Here is an 18,032-nt window from a genome sequence, read left to right as displayed (position 1 = left end):
GTTTAAAGTCAGTGTTACCCATCAGCTTTGGGAGTTTCTGCTCTCCCTTTTGTAGCTTGCCCTGACTGTGGCATTTCCAGTGAGGGCTACCCTAGGCACCATAGGTCACAGTGAGGACTTGGAGATAGGTCTGAGTCAAGGATGGCACTCAGTGTACAGGCTTGAGTGACAGGAAGGATAGTGCTGTTATCAACAGTAATTGAGAAAGAGGGTAGTGGAAATGAAGTGTGGGGGGGAAATTAGCTGTTTTACCCACATCGAGCTTGTGCTGATGGCTGGATATCCACAAATATATTCAGATACACTATATGGATTCTTAGACCAGTTGAGGTGCTCCTAAAACATCATTATTTCTACTGTATGATCAAAGATCCGTATCCCTGTCCCAGAATGGTATGCTGTTCTTATTCACATTCCCTTCTAAGGCTTCACCTTGATTCAGAAAGCCCTAGGTCCTAATTTATGAAAGACTACCTTTCTGCACATTTGCTCCCATGACAACTGAGGTCTCTGATGTGCCTACAGTCCAAACTGAACGACTAGTTTGGCAGGATGCGTCCCATGAAGGGCCCTCGACTTTGGAATCTGTCTCTTATTCATCTAACCCAGAGTTTCTCAAATTGGGGTCTGCAGACCCTTGCGAGTCCATGAGGGTACTCCCCAGGATCAACTCTTCCCCCTCCCTCCCTCCCAAAGCCTCCTACACATCGGGGAACAGCTGTTCAGCAGTGTGCAGGAGAAGGAGCAGGGATGGGGGCATAAAGAAGCAGGGAAAAGGAGGGACAGAAAGAGGTGGGGCAGGGGTGGGGTCTTGGGGGAAGGGGTGAGTGGGGGCAGGGCTTGAGGGGGGAGGTTGGGGATCTGCAAAAAAAATTAAACTCAAATGGGGGTCCATATGTTGCTAAAGTTTGAGAATCCCTGATCTAACTGAACTTATGCTATTGGACTTCAAGGTACTGTGCAAAGCCTCTTTTCTTAGACCTTTGAATGAGGAGGTGGAAAGAAAGGGTAGGTTATGCTGTTCATTTGATTCTGGGCTAAATTTGTGTGCATGTCATAACTGGCACTTGGAGTTTGTCCATTTTAAGAAATTTGCTTTGTTTTAACCAATTCCACTACTATTTAATTAAAATCTATTTACAGGAATAAGCCTTGATCCTACAAGCCCTTACCAACATGCTTAACTTTACTACCATGAGTAATTCCGCTGGAATCAACATTAAGTATATACATATCTGCTGGATTTGAACCTTACATTGCACTGTGATGCATAAATTATCTTTTTAAAGTGATTTTCCTGCAGAGGGTTTTATTTAAATTATGAGTGCATGGGACGCTTTACAGTAGTAAAAATATATATAAACACAAAGTATCTGCTCTGAAGTGTTTACACTCTAAGCATTCTTGCTCATTCCTATATATTGCAATTAGTTGCTTAGCTACTATGGTGATGATTAGTATGGAAAATACTGCAAGAGAAGTAAGTCAGTTTTTGAGTATGAACCATTGCCATTCAATGGTTAGTTTAATTAACTGTAGTATTCCCTACTCATATTACACCTGTATTGGATGCAAACCAATATTGCCATACTCAAAACTGACCCATATTTCTTGAACATATACAAGATTTAGGGGGTGTTTTGCATTTAAAAATATTTACATTGGATACAAATATGCACAGATATAGTATTTTGAAGTTTTCTGTGCTGAGATAACCAAAGTCTGTCTAACAACTTGCACAAACTGGTTTTATTCATGCTGTAAAGTTACAGTGTATGCAAGTATTTTTCCCCAGTCATGTAAAAAGCATAAGATTAATATATGTGTATGTAAGAAACTGTTCAAAACGATAAGAGGAATAAAATATTCACTAATTAGAAACTTGGTTCTTTGAACCCCTAACACAACCTCTTTCTTGCCTTTTTTTTTTTTAAACCCAGTTGCTATAGATCAAGAAAAGGTCAAACTAGTCTTCATCCCAAAACTTCAGTGAATTTTGGTGATCAAAATTACAAGTTATTTCTGACTTCAAACTTTTTCCCAACAATTCTGTAATAAAACCTACGTAAAAAAAGGAAACCAAACCCTTCCTCCTACATATGATAATCCTTACCAAAAAAAAAAAAAGAGCTTAGTTTTAAAGTTAATATAGTACCTTGGCAGAAGCTATGTTGAACATTTTCTAAAATGCATACGTGATAAATTTATCAAAATGAGTATGCTACTTGAGGCCCTGATCCAGCAAAGCACTTAAGTCTATGCATAATTTTATGCATGCAAGTAGTCCCATCAACAATTCATGTTTTAAAGTTAGTCAATACCATTGAAATCAATGGGAATTAGGTGCCTAACTTGCTTAAAAAGTTTTGAAAATCCCATTAGGCACCAATCTGCATCTTCAGGCATCTGAATACCTTTCAAAATCTAGCCCTAAGTGTTTCGCTATATTGGGGTCTATGCCAGTACTAGTAGGTGTCCTCATTCCTAATGGATTTAGTTTAGCTTTAAAATAAAAAGGGAGCAAAATAATCTGACTGTCTTATTGAACTTGAAGAAACACATTACTTTCAGTAAACATGTTCCAAGCCAGAGATTGTGCCCTCTTATATAGAATGAAAATTGTTAAAAACTGACTCCTACTTGCTTTTGGAGGGTTGTGTTTTCTTCTCCTCCTTTTGTCAAGTTCCCAGACAGAGCTGAATCAAGTGTCCTTGGGCAAATTCACCTCAAGCTCAGTTCATTAACCAGTTTTGCATTTGGAGTGATGTTTAACTTCAAATTCTATTGCATTTAGGGTTCTTTAGCAAATTTAGAGCACAGTCCTAGCTGTCCCCCTTTGCAAAGGCACGTAATGCCCCAGAATTGCCATGATTCAAATACAGCAAAAGCTGGGCTACAGGAAGGATGGCAGGTGGATGTCATACTCCTCATGCACCTTTTAGCATTATTCCACAGTATTATTCTCCCTGTAGCACTGAAGAGATCAGGGCACGCTGGAGGTGTAGCTTGTCCCTGCAAGCTACATGAATCCAATGACCAAATTCCCCTTTTTAGCCCAAAGTCTGCAATAGTTAGTAGAGCAGCTATCCCTTGGCTGTATCTTAGACTCCTTGTCATTGAACCTGGAGCATTCTCACAAAACCTCCATTGAAATCTTCTAGGCAAAGCGTGTTGATTCAGGCTTTCCACCACAAATAAAAATTTAGTCCCAAGTTACTTACACATATAGAAAGCTGAAACCAGCAAAAACTGTCTGAATTAACGATGTAATTATTTTAGGTTTGTCAGCAAGTAGGCTTTTAGGTTACATTTATTGTTGCATCACTTCATAAATCCATTCCTATTATAACCAATGCAATCGTCACTTTCCATTTAATTCTCTGGGGGATGCCCTTATGGTTAAAAAGCCACTTTAAAAAAAAAAAATCTGAAAACCATTTTTTATTATTCTTGTATGTATTTCCCTCACTCTAAAACTTAAAATTTCCTTCATAATGTTATATGAAAAGGTTATCTAAAGGAAAAGTAATCAACGTAGGTAAGGCTTGATAACCCCATGGGGGAAAAAATGCTGGAATATTTTTGTTATTTACATTTTACTACATTTGGAAAAAAAAATCACATTTGTCTCAGTTTGTAGTCATTAATTTATACTACTAAATTATTTTTCTTAAACATATTGCTGTTTACCTTTAAGAGACCTTTTAATAGAGAAGGCTTAAAACCATGTGCTGCTTCAATTATACTTAGCATTCTAAAGTGTATTTTGACAGTTTCCTGGAACTGAAAAAAAGCTAAGAAGATTCCAATTTTTAAAAATACCTACTTTATTGATTTGGCATCTATTCTCTTCCAATGTGCACATATCCACACTTCAGAAAAAAAAAGCCACTGTGCTTGCATATTAACTGATTTTTAACAAAGAAAATATCCAGCTTCTACCCACTTAAAAATACGCAAACTATTGTATCATTATGGTGATATCCAACTTCCTCAATGCTAAAACTGTCATTTTTATTTATCAAAGTTTTTATATTGGCATGTGTGTTAACATACTGCAATCCTGAATAGAGTATTTATTATGCTCCAACACTGTTGTCTTGCTGTACAAGACAAAGTGAGACATGTCCCTGATGCTGAAAGGCCCAACCCTTATAAGGTGATCCGTGTGGGTGGACTCTTGGGCCTGCACAAGCTTCACTGATTTTGGTTCGGCTCCACAAAGGTGCAGAGAACTGTCCCCACTGATCAGCTTGCAAGATCAGCGCCTAAAAAGACAAATAGAGTACAGGATGCTTGGAAACAGAAAGGGGTCCTTATTTTTTTCTCCGTTACATTTATTTATAACTTAGAGAACTGCTCTATGAATTCTTTTCTATGTCTAAAGTTCAGAAATAGCAATTTTGTTTGTAACGGCCAATCCCATGAAAATTTCATGCAGTTTTAGAAAAACTTTCATTTTCCTAATCTCACATTAAAAGGACAGATTGTGCAAATTTATTAATTTGATTAAGGGTGAATTATAGCCATTTACAACACTGAACACATTTTGTTGCAAATGGTAAATTTCTTACTTATGAAGTCATAGTATGGCAAACAACCAGTACCTCTTTTCACAAAATCCTACTTTTTCCGCTTGGGGGCAAGAGTTTTTACACAGCTATACTTGATCTCTCAATAGTCAGTCTTATTGTATAGAGGATCAAGGAAATTATCTGCAGCCAAATCACTGTACATGTTTCCCACAACCTAAATACACTTGTGATACAAACTTGGGCCCATGTCCCTCAAAAGCTTATGCACATGTTTAACTTTACTCCTATGAGTAGTCTCACTGACATTAAGGGGACTACTCAAGTGATTAAAGTTAAGCTTATGTGTGTGTATAAACTTGGGATCTTAGTATTATTTGGCTTATGCAGATATACAGCCTTTAATGTTAATATGCTATTTGGAAGTCTGTACCAGATCATCTTTTCAGTCATACTGCATTCAGCTCTGGCCCAATAACTAGGCTTTTTAGGTTTTTAGCTACAGTGGAACTGTCATTGGGTGACAGAGAATATGACTGTAGCACTGTGATTAGAGCACCAACCTGGGAAGTGGAAAATCCTGCACCCAGTCACCCTCCTCCATTTAAAACATCATGTATCCACAGTGGAATATTTTATGAGATTGAGAGAGACCCACATCACAATATCCCATAGCTCATTGATTATAGCACCTTCTTGAGGTGTGGGAGACCACCTATTCCAATCTTTTCCTCCTCTGGCAGAGGGGAATTGAACCTGGCTCTCTCCCACCCCAGGTGAGTGCTGTCTCCACTGTGCTAAAAGTTATCAAGTAGGCAGTGGTCCATTTTGTATGGAACAGTAGAGGCCTCCAACTCATTTCTGCAAAAAAAATGCAGTAGGTTTCTAAGCCACCTGATTCCAGATGGGTTCCTAGTCACGGCTTGCTAAGCAAAGACAGGCACTATCTCTGACAGACAGCTGGGTCTTAGGACACACCACTCTTGTCAGCATTTGCCATTGCTAGCTTAGGCGACTCCCTGCCTGGTGTGCTGTCTTTGAACATCACATTCTTAGGTGCCTAGCTCTTCCCATACATCATCTAGGAAGCTTAAATGCTATCTCAGCTTTGTGGGTTCCGCTGCTCCTGTTGCCTACAGTTCGGCATTGTGATGCTGTGTGGCAAATGTCTAAGTCTCTCTTGGGATCCCACCTAAAGAGTTCAGTCATTATAAAGCATGTTTTCTAATCCTTTAAATCATTCTTGTGGCTCTCCTGTGAACCATTTCCAATATATCAATCATCTTCTTGAACTGTAGACACCAGAACTGGACACAGTATGCCAGCAGTGGTCGCACCAGCGCCAGATACAGAAGTAAAACAGCCTCCCTACTCTTATTTGAGATTCTCCAGGATCACAATATTCCTTTTGGCCAGCCGTAGGCAGTAGGCACTGCATGTTTGCAGTAGGCACTCATGTTCGGCTGATTATCTACCAGGACCGCCAAATCTTTTTCAGAACCCATCTTGACCACCATGTCTCAGCTTAAAATTTACAGGAGTGAGAGTTAAGGAAAAAAACAAACCTTTTTATTTGTAAACTGATTCTGTAAGAGTTGCTTATTAACATGCACCTGGTGGGATGCACGAGATCCACAACACTTTTTTTTTTTTAACAGTCGTTTTTCAATGTATAGACACTTTAATTTCATAATAAAGCACTGTAAGCACACAGTGGGTATAATCCTGCACCCACTGAAATCTGTACCAAAGCTCCAATTAACTTTACATGGATATCAAATCAGACCCTTAATGAGCAGCCTATGAAATAAGCCTATGAAATTTATAGACTAGTGATTATTGAGCAGAAGATATGAAAGTCTAATCTAGCAGAGGCTCCAACATTGGCTCAGCACAAAACAAACTACTGTATGGTAAAGAGCATGAAGGTTTTTTAAGATCAGCTTTTTTCTGTTTGCATGGCCATATTCATATCACATATAAACAAGGACCATTTGTAGCTGACAAGCCCAGAGTATAAAGGGGTGGGGGGAGGCCAAGAGAGTACATATATATATAAATAAAATGGAAGGAATGGTTACATAAAGTGTTATTAAAAATAAATCAATTAATATTCACTTTTTCTTTTCTTTTTCTGCTCTTCTTTTTTGCTGTAGGTTCTTCAATTCAGTCATTACATTCAAAGTTTTATAAACCCAGGTAATCTGAAAAGTAAGTACATTTACATATAATGTGGACACATTACATTTATAATCTGATTTATTAAAAATATAAACTTAAATTAAAACACATACCACTATTATTATAGCATTCAACAGCAATGGAGCTGAAAATATTAGGGAAATAAACATCCCTCTTGAATCAAAATATTGGTATTTAGAAAATAACCTGAAATAAATAAAACACGTTACTCAGCATACTTCATACATTACATTTCAATAAAAAAATAATTCCTGTACATGTATGTTCTGCTTGTATGCATACTGTAACCAATTCTACCCTTGCACTCTGCACATTTTTGTTAATGTGGTAGAATTGAGGGTATATGTGCACTGCAATTAAAAACCTGCAGCTAGCCTGTGCCAGCTGACTCAGGGGATGTTTATCTACCGTGTAGATGTTTGAGCTCGGCTGCAGCCTGGGCTCAAGGACCCTCATGCCTTGGATCCTAATGGATAGGCTGCAAACTGAGCCCCAACATCTACATTGCAACTGAGGATACGTCTCTGCAATTAAAAACCTGCAGCTGGCCTGTGACAGCTGACTTGGGCTACCACATTAACTCCCTAGCCTAAGCCTCGCAAGCCCAAGTCAGCTTGCACGGGCCAGCCGAGGGTACGCAACTGCAATGTAGACATACCCAAACTGACTAATAGATACAACTTCCTCTTTGAAATTGTCTGTGCACATTCACATTAGGAAGCTATGCTTATCCATCAGAAAGAAAACACACATTTACATTTATGAAATAGCTCTTCTTTTGTAGACACTAATTTCAATTATTCCTGATATTTGAATACATGAAGTATTTAAGCATTAGGGCCAGAATTTTCAAGCATTCATGTCTTAAGTTTAGCACACATATCAATAGTTAGATGTCTACATAAAAACACCTAATTTTCAGGGTGATGCACAGCTATAGCTCTCATAAGTCACGGGAAGATATAGATGTTCAATATCTCTGAAAAAAAATCAGGCTGATTTTTTTTTTAGGTGTCTAAATACAGATTAAGAGCCAGATTTTTAAAGGCATTTAGGCACCTAGAGAGGCAGATAAGCATCTAATGGGATTCTAAAAAGCAATTAGGTATCCAACTCCATTGATTTCAGCAGCAATTAGGTATTTGTGCACTTTCGAAAATTCTACTAGCTGCCTATGTGCAACTTTGTGCCTAAATACCCTTAAAAATCTGGCCCTCAGTGCTTAGTTTTAGGTACCCAAATTTGACCTCAGTAAGTCATACCTCCCACTTCATACAATTAGCAGCCCATGCTTGACCAGACATATAAATAGACAAGTATTATCACACCTTGCTGTTCCAGCATTATGTCTCTTGAGTAGAGACCAATCATGCAAAAATTTCTATGTTCTTGCACAAATAAAAATATGGATGAATTTCATGACCAAAAGCAAAAATACCTTCCACCTCCTCTCAAAAAAAACACCTAACCTTGTTTTCACTTGTGACTTAAAAGGGTTTTCACATGTTTTCTGGGGTTAATTTGAACTAAAACAAAAACCAAATAAATCTGAATCTGTAGTGTTATTTTTAAAGATGGTCAAACAAGAAAAGCATAAAAACAATCCATTTTCTCCCTTAAGGATAAGGGTTAGGTATACAGTACTAAACAAAATATAATACTTAGCACATATTGTATTATAATTTTAATGTTCAATTTTTTTTGTTAACTAATGAAACCATTCATTATCCTACTTTCCACTGTTGAGGGATGTGATACTTCATTTAGAAATTGCTTTTGAGGACTGTACAGAAAAAACAGCATTCCCAATAAAAGCAAAATTTAAATATGAAAATAAAAGTTAATGTAATTACCTCCAATTCATAGCAGCCAGTTCATTGATATATTCAGCACAATACACCAAGGCAACTGGATCACAGAAGGAAACTAATATTAGGTTGAACATTTCTTGACAAATGCACAGCCGGTGATCAGATCTGAGTCTATGTGAGCTGTAGCTCACGAAACCTTATGCTCTAATAAATTTGTTAGTCTCTAAGGTGCCACAAGTACTCCTTTTCTTTTTATATATATAGTAACTCCTCACTTAAAGTCGTACCGATTAACATTGTTATGTTGCTGATCAATTAGGGAACATGCTCATTTAAACTTCTGTGTTCAGACAAGGCTACCATACAGTAAACAGATTAAAAAAACCACAGAGTCCCCATTCTTCCCAAGACTAGCTCCTTGCTATTCAGCTTGGTCATCTTCGTATCTATATTGGCCTCACTGAAGTACATGGAAACCACTTAACTGCTAAATAATTCTCAACCACAAAACCACCCTAAATTAAACAAAGCACAAGTCTTCAACAAGACCAAAGGATTTAAACTATTTTTGAGTTGCTAGTTCAAGCTGTTTGGGAAACAAGGCACAAATAAATCAGGCTTATTTTAGTAAAAAGGAGGATTTATTAATTTTTTTTTAATATATATACACATTAAATATATACACATAGACACACACACACTGTTGAGTGGTATATTACATTACTAAGTGGTGTGTGTTTGTATATAATAACAAATGAACACAAACAAAATTATAATCACTAGTGTACAATACAGAAGGTGTATAATAATATATATAAACTTTAAAGATATGGGTGTCTATTTCAAATGGAAACACAAACTCTGGTAAGCTATTAATTCTCTACTCACCCATGCAGAGAAAATGCCCTATCTGCAGGTGGTAGCGCTGGAATGAAAAGCAAGTGATCAGAAAGCAGAGGATGTGGAAAACTGCAAGTCCCAACAGCCATGGTTCAGACCAGTCTGTCTGCTGCAGACAAAACAAAGTCAACTAAGAAACTTTTACAAAATAGAACAAAAACTTTCGTCTTACCTGTACCCACGCTAACCTTGTTACTCTAGGCTTACGTATTAACAGTTTATCAATCTTAGACTGTTTACGTGTGTCCCTGGCAAGCCTGGAATTTTACTTTACTCTTCTACATTACTGACATCAGACAAGCTCAGCCTTGGAATGCAGATTAAGGAAACGATTTAGCATTAAAGCAGACAGCCCCAACTTAAAGCTTCCTTTAAACAAGGAAACAAACAAAGTGAAGCAAACCAGACTGGTCTGGAAATTACGGACCCTTACACGTGTGAGTAACTTCGCTTCCACGCAGCGGGATGCCTCACATCGCCGGTGTTTGCCAAGTAGGGCCTCGGATACAGTCGGAGGCCAGGGACACCCATAACTGGGCCCGTATGAGGAGGGGTTTGACAGCTTCACTCTCTCACGCCCAGAGAGCCCTTTCTGCCGCCAGAATAGGGGAGAGCCCAATAACGCCCGGTACCTGACGTACCAGAGGCACCTGATTACTGCCCCAGAGGCAGCCGAATTCTCCACTATTCCACCGACTGAGGTACCAGAGCCCAACAGCCAGCCTCCCCCCGCACCCAGCGGGGCCCCGGAAATACTCCCCTCACCGGCCCGCACCCACCGGCGCCCCACAGACCAACTTCCTCCCCCGTCCACCGCCCCGCCCCTCCCGTGCGAGATGGAGAGCCCCCGCGCGCGCGCTCCTCGCGAGGATGGGCGGGGGAAAGTTACCGCCAGTATCGCGGGGAGGCCCATAGGCACGCGCTGCGGCGGCTCCATCTACTGCCGAGGCCCCCCCCCCCTTCATTCTCGCGAGAAGTTAGTGCGGAAATCCCGCGAGATAGGACGGGGACTCGCTGTTACGGCTCGCGGCCTTTCATCGCATATGTAGGGCAAGACAGCGAGCGCGCGCGATGCGGGGAGAGCGGGTGTTGGTGTTTTCTGCGCAGCCTCGTTCCCGGGGCGGCAGGTGTCTGGTGGGGCGGGGGCGGGGGCGGGGTTTACCCTTCTCCTTACACTTACACAGCGCAGCCAAGCTACCCTGGTGCCTCGTTCTCGCAGGGCTGCCGGGGGGGGGGGGTGCAGGGCAGGGCCGCTCTGGGCGGGGTTCCCGCGATCATTGCTGCCTGCCTGGCGCTGGAGCAGGCGGGGGAGGTGTGCGCCCTTGCGTTTGGCTCCTAGCCTGCTGGGGTGATCAAGTCCCTTCCGCAGCCCAGGGTAGCCCGCCTATGGGTGGGAAGGGGTGTCTGTGGTGGGAAATAGGTGACTGTGATAAACGGAGCCTGGGAAGAGGGTGAAGTAGAAGAAGCAATATCTTTCCGTCAACGCTGCCGTTATTCAGTGCCTCTGGCTATGTCTACGTTGCAGTGTAAAACACTAGGGTTATTCGGAGTCCAGGCAGCAGACCCATGTGAGGGAACCCTGGACTTGAGCATCTACTTTGCATTTTAATCCTAAATTACAAATTTTCTGTTCTGTGGTGGAATCTAGGGCTCTAGGCATCCACGCTGTAGTGCACCCGGACCTGAGTCGAAGTAAACCTGGCCAAGAGTTGATAGTATTCCCATGTCAGCTCTGGAGCCCTAGAAGTGTGGTCCTGTTGGGATCCAGGAAGTGGGCGGGCAGAAGCAAAAGGACCTCCCCACAGCCTCAGGGGAGGATCTATAGGTCCGGGATTCCAAATGGTTCTGGGGGACAACTAAAGGTATAACAGGAACGGGAGTGAGGTCGCAGGGCTAAACGAGGGGAACCTATGGGGACGCCAAGCAAAAAACCCACTGCTCCTCTAAGGTGTCAAGGGAGCCAGCAGATGCTGCGCAGAGGAACTCTGCCCGGATGTGTGGATGGATTGAGCAGCGGAAAATCATATATTTAGGAGGAGCCAGAATAGAGGCTGCAACCTGACGCATGCCAGATATTCATGCATCCAGAGTCTCCCAGGGAGCCGGTGTCTGGGATGGGAGTGAACTGCGCCAAGTACATGCCCATGTAAGGAATAGGAAGCGCTTACCTGGGGCAGTTTCCATTTAGTGCAAGGGGTGCAGGTGGATATGTGGGCGGGAGGGTGCAGGAGCTCCCCGTTTGGTGCTCAGGGTGAGGGTGGGGATGTGGGGGGGTGCAGAATCGGGGCATAGGGTTTGGGGGGGGTATGTCTGGAGGTGCAGGAGTCAGGGCTGGGGTCGTGGGGCATGCAGGAGTCAGGGCAGAGGGCTGGAGTGTGTGAGGGGATGCAGGAGTCAGGGCTGGGGTTGGGGGGTGCAGGAGTCAGGGCAGAGGGCTGAGTGTGTGTGAGGGGGGTGCCGGGGTCAGGGCTGGGGAAGAGGGCTGGAGTTGTGGGGGTTCTCCCAGCCCCCTGCTCTGAGCCGTTCACAGCAGGGAGCTGGAGAAGGGATTCCACCCCCTTTCCCAAGGCCCTGCCCCTGCCTCTTCTCCACTTCCTCCTCTCTCTCCCCAGCACACAGCTGAACGGGGGCAGGGAGAGAGAGTGAGAAGAGGAGGGGCGAGTGTGCTGCAGGTTGAGGGAAGAGGCAGGAGCTTGGCTGCTGGCTGCCGTGGAGCAGCAGGACAGAGGCTGGGGTGCACAGCACCACCAAGCTTCTGCCCCCGCAGGGGAGAGCAGGGGCGGAGAAAAGAGGCTGGGCTGTGGCCCCCCCTACCTTGGACTCCCATCTCCAGCAATCCGGCCGCCCCCCATTTTTTTTGTGCTTGGGGCAGCCCTGATGAGGGTGTGCCTGGGCACACCCGGCACACCTCATGTGCACACCTATGGTCCCATCTTTACATTTGGACTAGACTGCAGACTGAAGCATTGTGCTATACCTGGAACTAACAAACAAAGGCCACACAAACATTAGCAAGTCCAGGATGTAGATTCTCATTTTATGAGTGGAACACTCTGGTGAATTTGGCCCAGTTTAGATTTAGTGGGTTGCCAAAGACAAAGGTACCTATGTTTCTGACAAGCTTCAAGTGCAATGAAAGTCATTGCCTCCCATAGCTGGGCCCAGGCTATTTAGAATTTTGTATGTAATGCTTAGTGGTAGCCAGTGCAGAGTTCGTGTGTAAAATTTGTAGGAAAATAGGCATTGCCATACTGTATCAGACCAAGGGTCCATCTAGGCAGATGTTACATATTTGTCAAAGGCAAAATTCATGGAACAGTTGTTACCAGAAGATTTTAATTAAATTTAAACCAAGTACACTGCCTAAAATAATATTTCTAATTTACAACCTTAATTTCCAATTTACCTAAACCGGTAACCAACCCGCCCTAAAGGAATTGCCAGGGAAGCAAGTTAACCTTGCTGACATTTGAAAGAACACGGATACAGCCCCTCCAATCAAGAACAGACAAGCAAGCAGTAAATCTTCAAAAACAAAGTCTTATTTATTGAGAGAAAATTAAGTGGTTATAGTATGTTCAATTAAAGCAGAAAGGAAGAGGGAAAAATACAATGTATAAGAGGCAATAAAGCACAATTGGATTATTCTTTAAGATCATACTTTTAACTGGTACAAGAGACTACAGACTAAGACAAATACAAAGTTGTGATATTTGCACACACTGAACTTTTTATACATATGCATAAGGCCTCTAATAAAAATTTAAAAGAATTTATCAACTAATAATAATTGAACATATTAAAGTTATTACTACTCACCAATACTTTTAATGTGACTTCTGATGTTGGACATCTTTAGAGAGTTGCTCAGTGTTCGATGAATATTCTGTAATTTTCATTTTCAAGCAGAACTCAAGACTAACATCTTGCAGTTGGCTCCTCAGTTTATTTTTGATGAAATTCATGTTGGAAAACACTTGTTCACAGAAGTACATTGAACCGAAGATTGAGAGAAACCCAAATGTATTTCTTCAGATGACTGTATGTATCCGGTAGACAATTCCAAATATTGAATATAATCTGGTCTTGCCGTTTAAGGTCATCCATTTCAGACCACTTGTGTTGTAGCCACAGGGTGGATTTCTGCCTTTCCAGATTTTCAGGTTCAGTGACAAGATCTTTCAATTTTGAATTCCATAAATCCTTGTCTTGCATGTCTGCTACTTGAGTTGATCAATTCCTACAAATTTAATGCAGAAGTGTCAGCCTCAAGTGGTTTCAACAGAAACAACAAAGTGGCCTTTTCCCTTCTGAACTCATGAAATCGGTCAGAAAATGCAGCTTGCACTTTGATGACTGTTTCTGCAAGGAACCTAATGTCAAAGTCACAGTCATTTGTTTGTATTGCTTCAGTGTTGGGAAATGCACTAACATGCCCGTCTCAATGTTCCTTGCGAACAAAGGTAGGTTTCTTTCAAATGAAAGAACTTCTTTCAGAAGCGAAATTGCAGTATTTCCTTTTCCCTGTAGCTTCCGATTCAACACGTTTAAAAGACAAGTTAAATACACCATGAAACTGAATTTCTGAAGCCAGTGAGGATCTGTTAGCGCTGTATATTTAAGGCCCTTTTCTCAGAGGAACACCCTAATTTCCTCAAGACATGACACAAACCTCACCAGGACTGTGCCTCTGGAAAGCCATCTTACCTTGATATACATGAGAAGATCAGAATATTGGCTGTTAACTTCTCAAAGAAACTCGCAAAACTGCCGATGATTATTTTGTTAATGATTTGCATGACCATTTCCATTACTTTTGAGATTTCCTCTGGAAAAGTTTGTGCACACAGCGCCTCCTGGTGGGTTATGCAGTGAAATGAAATTACATCGTGCTCCATACTTTTTTTAAGTAAAGAAATGAAATCTTCATGCTCCGTGCTCCATCTGTAGCAATAAAAATTATTCTGTTTATGTCAATATATTTTTGTTTCAGATGTTCGGTGACAGCAGATGCAATATCTTTGCTCCGAGTTTGTCCTTTGAGTCTTCTTGAGGACCTTGATCATTAACATATCTGCCAAGTAAGGCAACCTGAGTGATGTCATCCACATCGCATGTCTCATTGCAGGGAATAGAAAAACCTGGTGCTGATCGAATGTCACTAACCTGCTGGGTACGTCTGTTGTCTTCTTAATAGTTCTGTCCTTTACAGTCTTCGCAGATAATGGTATTTCTCTAATTTTCTTAACTATTTCATCTTTGTTTTTAAAATCACCAAAGAGGTGCTTAGATGTTTTAACGAAACATTCTTTCACATATTCTCCATCTGTGAATGGCTTCCCTCTTCTGACGATTTCTTGAGATGCCATGAAGTTAGCAGTAGTAGTTACGCCTTCATCCATTTAGCAAACGTACATCTTGTTTACTCTGCTTTGCATCGGAGCTTCTCTACTGCTTTTTTCCTGACATCTCCAGCTGGATAGGTTTCAGCAAACGTCCAATCTTTCTTTTCAAAATGTCTTTCTAGATTTGATTTCTTATTGTTGGATAATTTCTCATTGCAAATGAGGCACAATGGGAGTCCAGCTGAACTCGCTATACAAGCATAAGACTCAGTCCAATCATTTTGAAATTCTCGATCTTCGTCTTCTAGCTTTCTCTTTTTGTCATTTTTTTGATTAAAGGTATTTTATCTGATCTATTTTATTTCTGACCTTAGATTTTTTCAAACTGTTGGACGTTGGAACATATTAGTAAAGACAGAGCACATCTGCTTCCTTTCCCTGTGGCCTGACGCTTTCCACAGCTCCCATTGGCCAGGAATGTCAGCAACGGAGCCAACGTACAGTCAACGTCAGCAAAATGTCTCGTGGCCTGCAATCAGATTACCCTGATGGGCCACGTGCACCCTGCGGGCCGCAGGTTGCCCACCACTGCACTATGCCTTGTAACAATATAACAATTAAATGTGAAAATATATCTGTTAAACATTTAATACTAAGCATCCAACAAGCGCTGATCAGGCAATTATTAGATAGGTAGGGGGAAGATCTCACTCAGACCACAAACATCCAACTTCATTTACACTTGGCACCCTTACACTCTGGGATGTTAAGATAAAAAACTTACAGAAGCCTTCTTAAAAGTCCCTCTGAGTTGTCTTACAAAGGTCCTTCTGCTATGTCAGTAGCTAGAGATCGCTGTTCGTAGGGGGTGAATCACAGATGATAGTGGCTGCGTTGGGTGGCCGCTTGCTCCTGCTTAGGTGAAGTTTCTCCTCATATGGCAGATATGGAAGCCCGATTGGTAGCTGCTGTGGTGGCTTCCTGCTGGTGGAGTGGCAAAAATGTCCGTTGCCAGGGCAACCTCAGAACCTTGTGTGGACTGCTGCTGCTTCTGTAAGAGCTGCTTGAGAACAATGCTCGTGAGCATGTGCTGTGAAGCTGCTATAGAAACTAGGGTAGAAGGGCCACTAACTACTTATAAAAGCTGTTGCTTGTGGCTTGTAATGTTGCTGCCTTGAGAGTGATGGCGGCTAGTGAGCATTGTCAACGCTAGTGAGCGCTGTCGATGCTCGTGATAGTAGGTAACTAGCTACTCTGCTTCTGCAAGGCAATAGTTAGCTTTCTTACCCAGCAGGGTTCCGCTGGTGTGGTTGCCACAACTCTGTGAGCGTCTTCTTCCTTCCATGTGTCCTGCAGCGTTCCTTTCTCCTTCAGGTCCCTGTCCCCTACAAGATTTTAGCCTGCTGGTTGTCACCTTCGTATATAATTTCAGCTCAGTAGCTATTAATTTATTATACTAATTCAGCCAATGAGCTTCCAGCGATTTGCATATGCTAATTTATGCCCATGTACTGACATGTGATACTCAAGTTCAGCCAATCAGCTTCCAGATATTAGCATATGTTATTAGTAATTAGCATATGCTAATTAGTCACATGCACAGAAAACTCCTCCTCTCTCCCATAGACTTCTATGGGCTGAATGTATTGCTATGGGGTTTTTCAGCTGACCTTTAGATGACCCCTAGCTACTTCCTGTCTGGAAGTCTCATTTGTTTCTATGGGCTACAATGTATTTCTATGGGATGCAATACCTTGCCTTGATTGCATCATCCCTATTCATTTCTATGAGCTCCCATACATTCCCGTGGGATTTCCCATTACATAACCCTATAGCTCCCATCATTGCATTTTCTAATTTAAACTGTTCTTAATTTTTATTTAATTAAAGATTTATTTCTAAAACTAATTATTATCCTTAGCATGCCAAAGGATCCTAATATTATCACCACCCATTTTATGTTGAGTTAAGCAGTTTATAATTTTTCCAATTTTAAACCCCTTTCCGAGGTTTTTCTGAAAATTCCCAATTTGAATTGTAAGGCATTTCAGGCAACTGAGGCAAAACCTCTGGTCACAGAACAGAAACTCCAGAACGTAAACTTTCCAGGAACTCCTCTAAATCTCATTCTATCCAGGTAGAGGGAATGGAAAGTAGATACCAATCTTCCTCATCCCACATCTCGTTCCATACTCTTTCGCTCTGCATTTTTCCTATCTTATCTTTTGCCTGTCCCTATAACAAAAGAGATATTATTGTAACTATTTTTGGTCTCCCTTCCAGCTTTTTAAATTGTGATGAATGGAACAGTTCAGAAACTTCCTTTTCCCCTTGTCGAATATCTAACTGATACACTGTGGGACTTGCTTTATTTACTATTCTTACTGGTCCTTCCCATATAGGGCTAAGCACATGATCTTTTTCTTTAAATTGCCTGTACATGACCATGTCCCGTATCTGCTATTCCTGAGGGTGCAAGATTGGTCCCATCTTCTTATCCATTTGTTGAGCATTTGCTTTAAGTGCTATTCCCATTTGTGTATGCATTTCAGCAATGGATTTTAATAATTGCATCCATTGGTCTGTTAACACCAAAGTACACTGCCATTATCCAGATTTAACCACTTTTCCCTATATCATGCCTTTTCCTTCTTTGGCTATCCAATTACACCCTGTTGGTCCTGGTAAGGGGAAGTTATGGGGACTCAGAATACCCCAACTGTTACCCTAAAGATTTTAGATGCCAATTAAATTACCCACAAATTTGTCTGACAAAGGGTAAACAAGGTTGTTGTCCGCTCTAAAGGAATTACTAGGGTTTTCCCAAGGGGCTTGTCTCTGACCTGCAGAGTGCTCCCCAGAGAAACCTAGTCTTGCTGACCCCTGAAAGGACACAGATACCACCTTCTGCTCAAGGATTGACACACACAAACAGAAATTCTTTAAAAACAGAAATAATAATTTATTAAGGGGATTAGGTAGTTACATAAAAACAATAGGAAATGAGTAAAGCAAGAATTACAGTTTAAAAATAAAACAGTGCATCAAATAACTGACACAGACTATATAATCTATCACAAGATAATCATTCACTTAACACTTACAGTAACATTTAACATGTAACACTAACAATAAACATTTACCATTTGACACTTAAACGTTCAGTAGGCTTTGGCCAAGTGGCTACCAGATCAGTAGGGAAGATCTCACTCAGACCACTGGCATCCAACTTTATTTAAAAG

The 18,032-nt window shown here is 41.4% G+C and overlaps 1 protein-coding gene and 1 long non-coding RNA gene across 8 annotated transcripts; one reads left to right on the top strand and one right to left on the bottom strand.

The window, feature by feature from the left end:
• Positions 1-1,623: 1,623 nt before the first annotated feature.
• TMEM18 (transmembrane protein 18) lies at positions 1,624-10,493 on the bottom strand. 7 transcript variants are annotated; one of them, XM_043510322.1, is made up of 6 exons: positions 10,335-10,493; positions 9,434-9,554; positions 8,588-8,642; positions 6,827-6,920; positions 6,651-6,736; positions 1,624-6,056 (listed from the first exon to the last, which is right to left on the bottom strand). In XM_043510322.1, the coding sequence occupies exons 1-6, from the start codon at positions 10,380-10,382 to the stop codon at positions 6,053-6,055; spliced, it is 408 nt and encodes a 135-aa protein (XP_043366257.1). In that variant the 5' UTR covers positions 10,383-10,493; the 3' UTR covers positions 1,624-6,052. The 7 variants fall into 7 exon arrangements, with proteins under 7 accessions (XP_043366257.1, XP_038252376.1, XP_043366255.1 ...); XM_038396448.2 differs by having other exon boundaries at positions 1,624-4,268; XM_043510320.1 differs by having other exon boundaries at positions 1,624-2,709.
• A 362-nt stretch (positions 10,494-10,855) lies between these two features.
• On the top strand, positions 10,856-16,530 carry LOC122459237. The gene is made up of 3 exons (XR_006279776.1): positions 10,856-11,591; positions 14,439-14,618; positions 15,165-16,530. It is a non-coding gene; the product is annotated as an uncharacterized LOC122459237 (long non-coding RNA).
• Positions 16,531-18,032: the final 1,502 nt, after the last annotated feature.

This window comes from Dermochelys coriacea, chromosome 3, assembly GCF_009764565.3.
Source record: "Dermochelys coriacea isolate rDerCor1 chromosome 3, rDerCor1.pri.v4, whole genome shotgun sequence".
Classification (NCBI taxonomy): Eukaryota; Metazoa; Chordata; order Testudines; family Dermochelyidae; genus Dermochelys; species Dermochelys coriacea.
The sequence above is the reverse complement of the archived record's forward strand: the minus strand, read 5'-3'. Positions and strand labels throughout refer to the sequence as shown.

Coding starts and splice junctions, on each gene's coding strand:
- TMEM18 (XM_043510320.1), bottom strand. CDS start 10,382: ATGGAGCCGCCGCAGCGCGTGCCTATGGGCCTCCCCGCGATACTGGCG. Junction 8,643..9,433: donor AGGGCATTTTCTCTGCATGG/GTGAGTAGAGAA, acceptor TCTGTGATCCAG/TTGCCTTGGTGTATTGTGCT. Junction 6,921..8,587: donor CTGGCTGCTATGAATTGGAG/GTAATTACATTA, acceptor TATTTATTTCAG/GTTATTTTCTAAATACCAAT.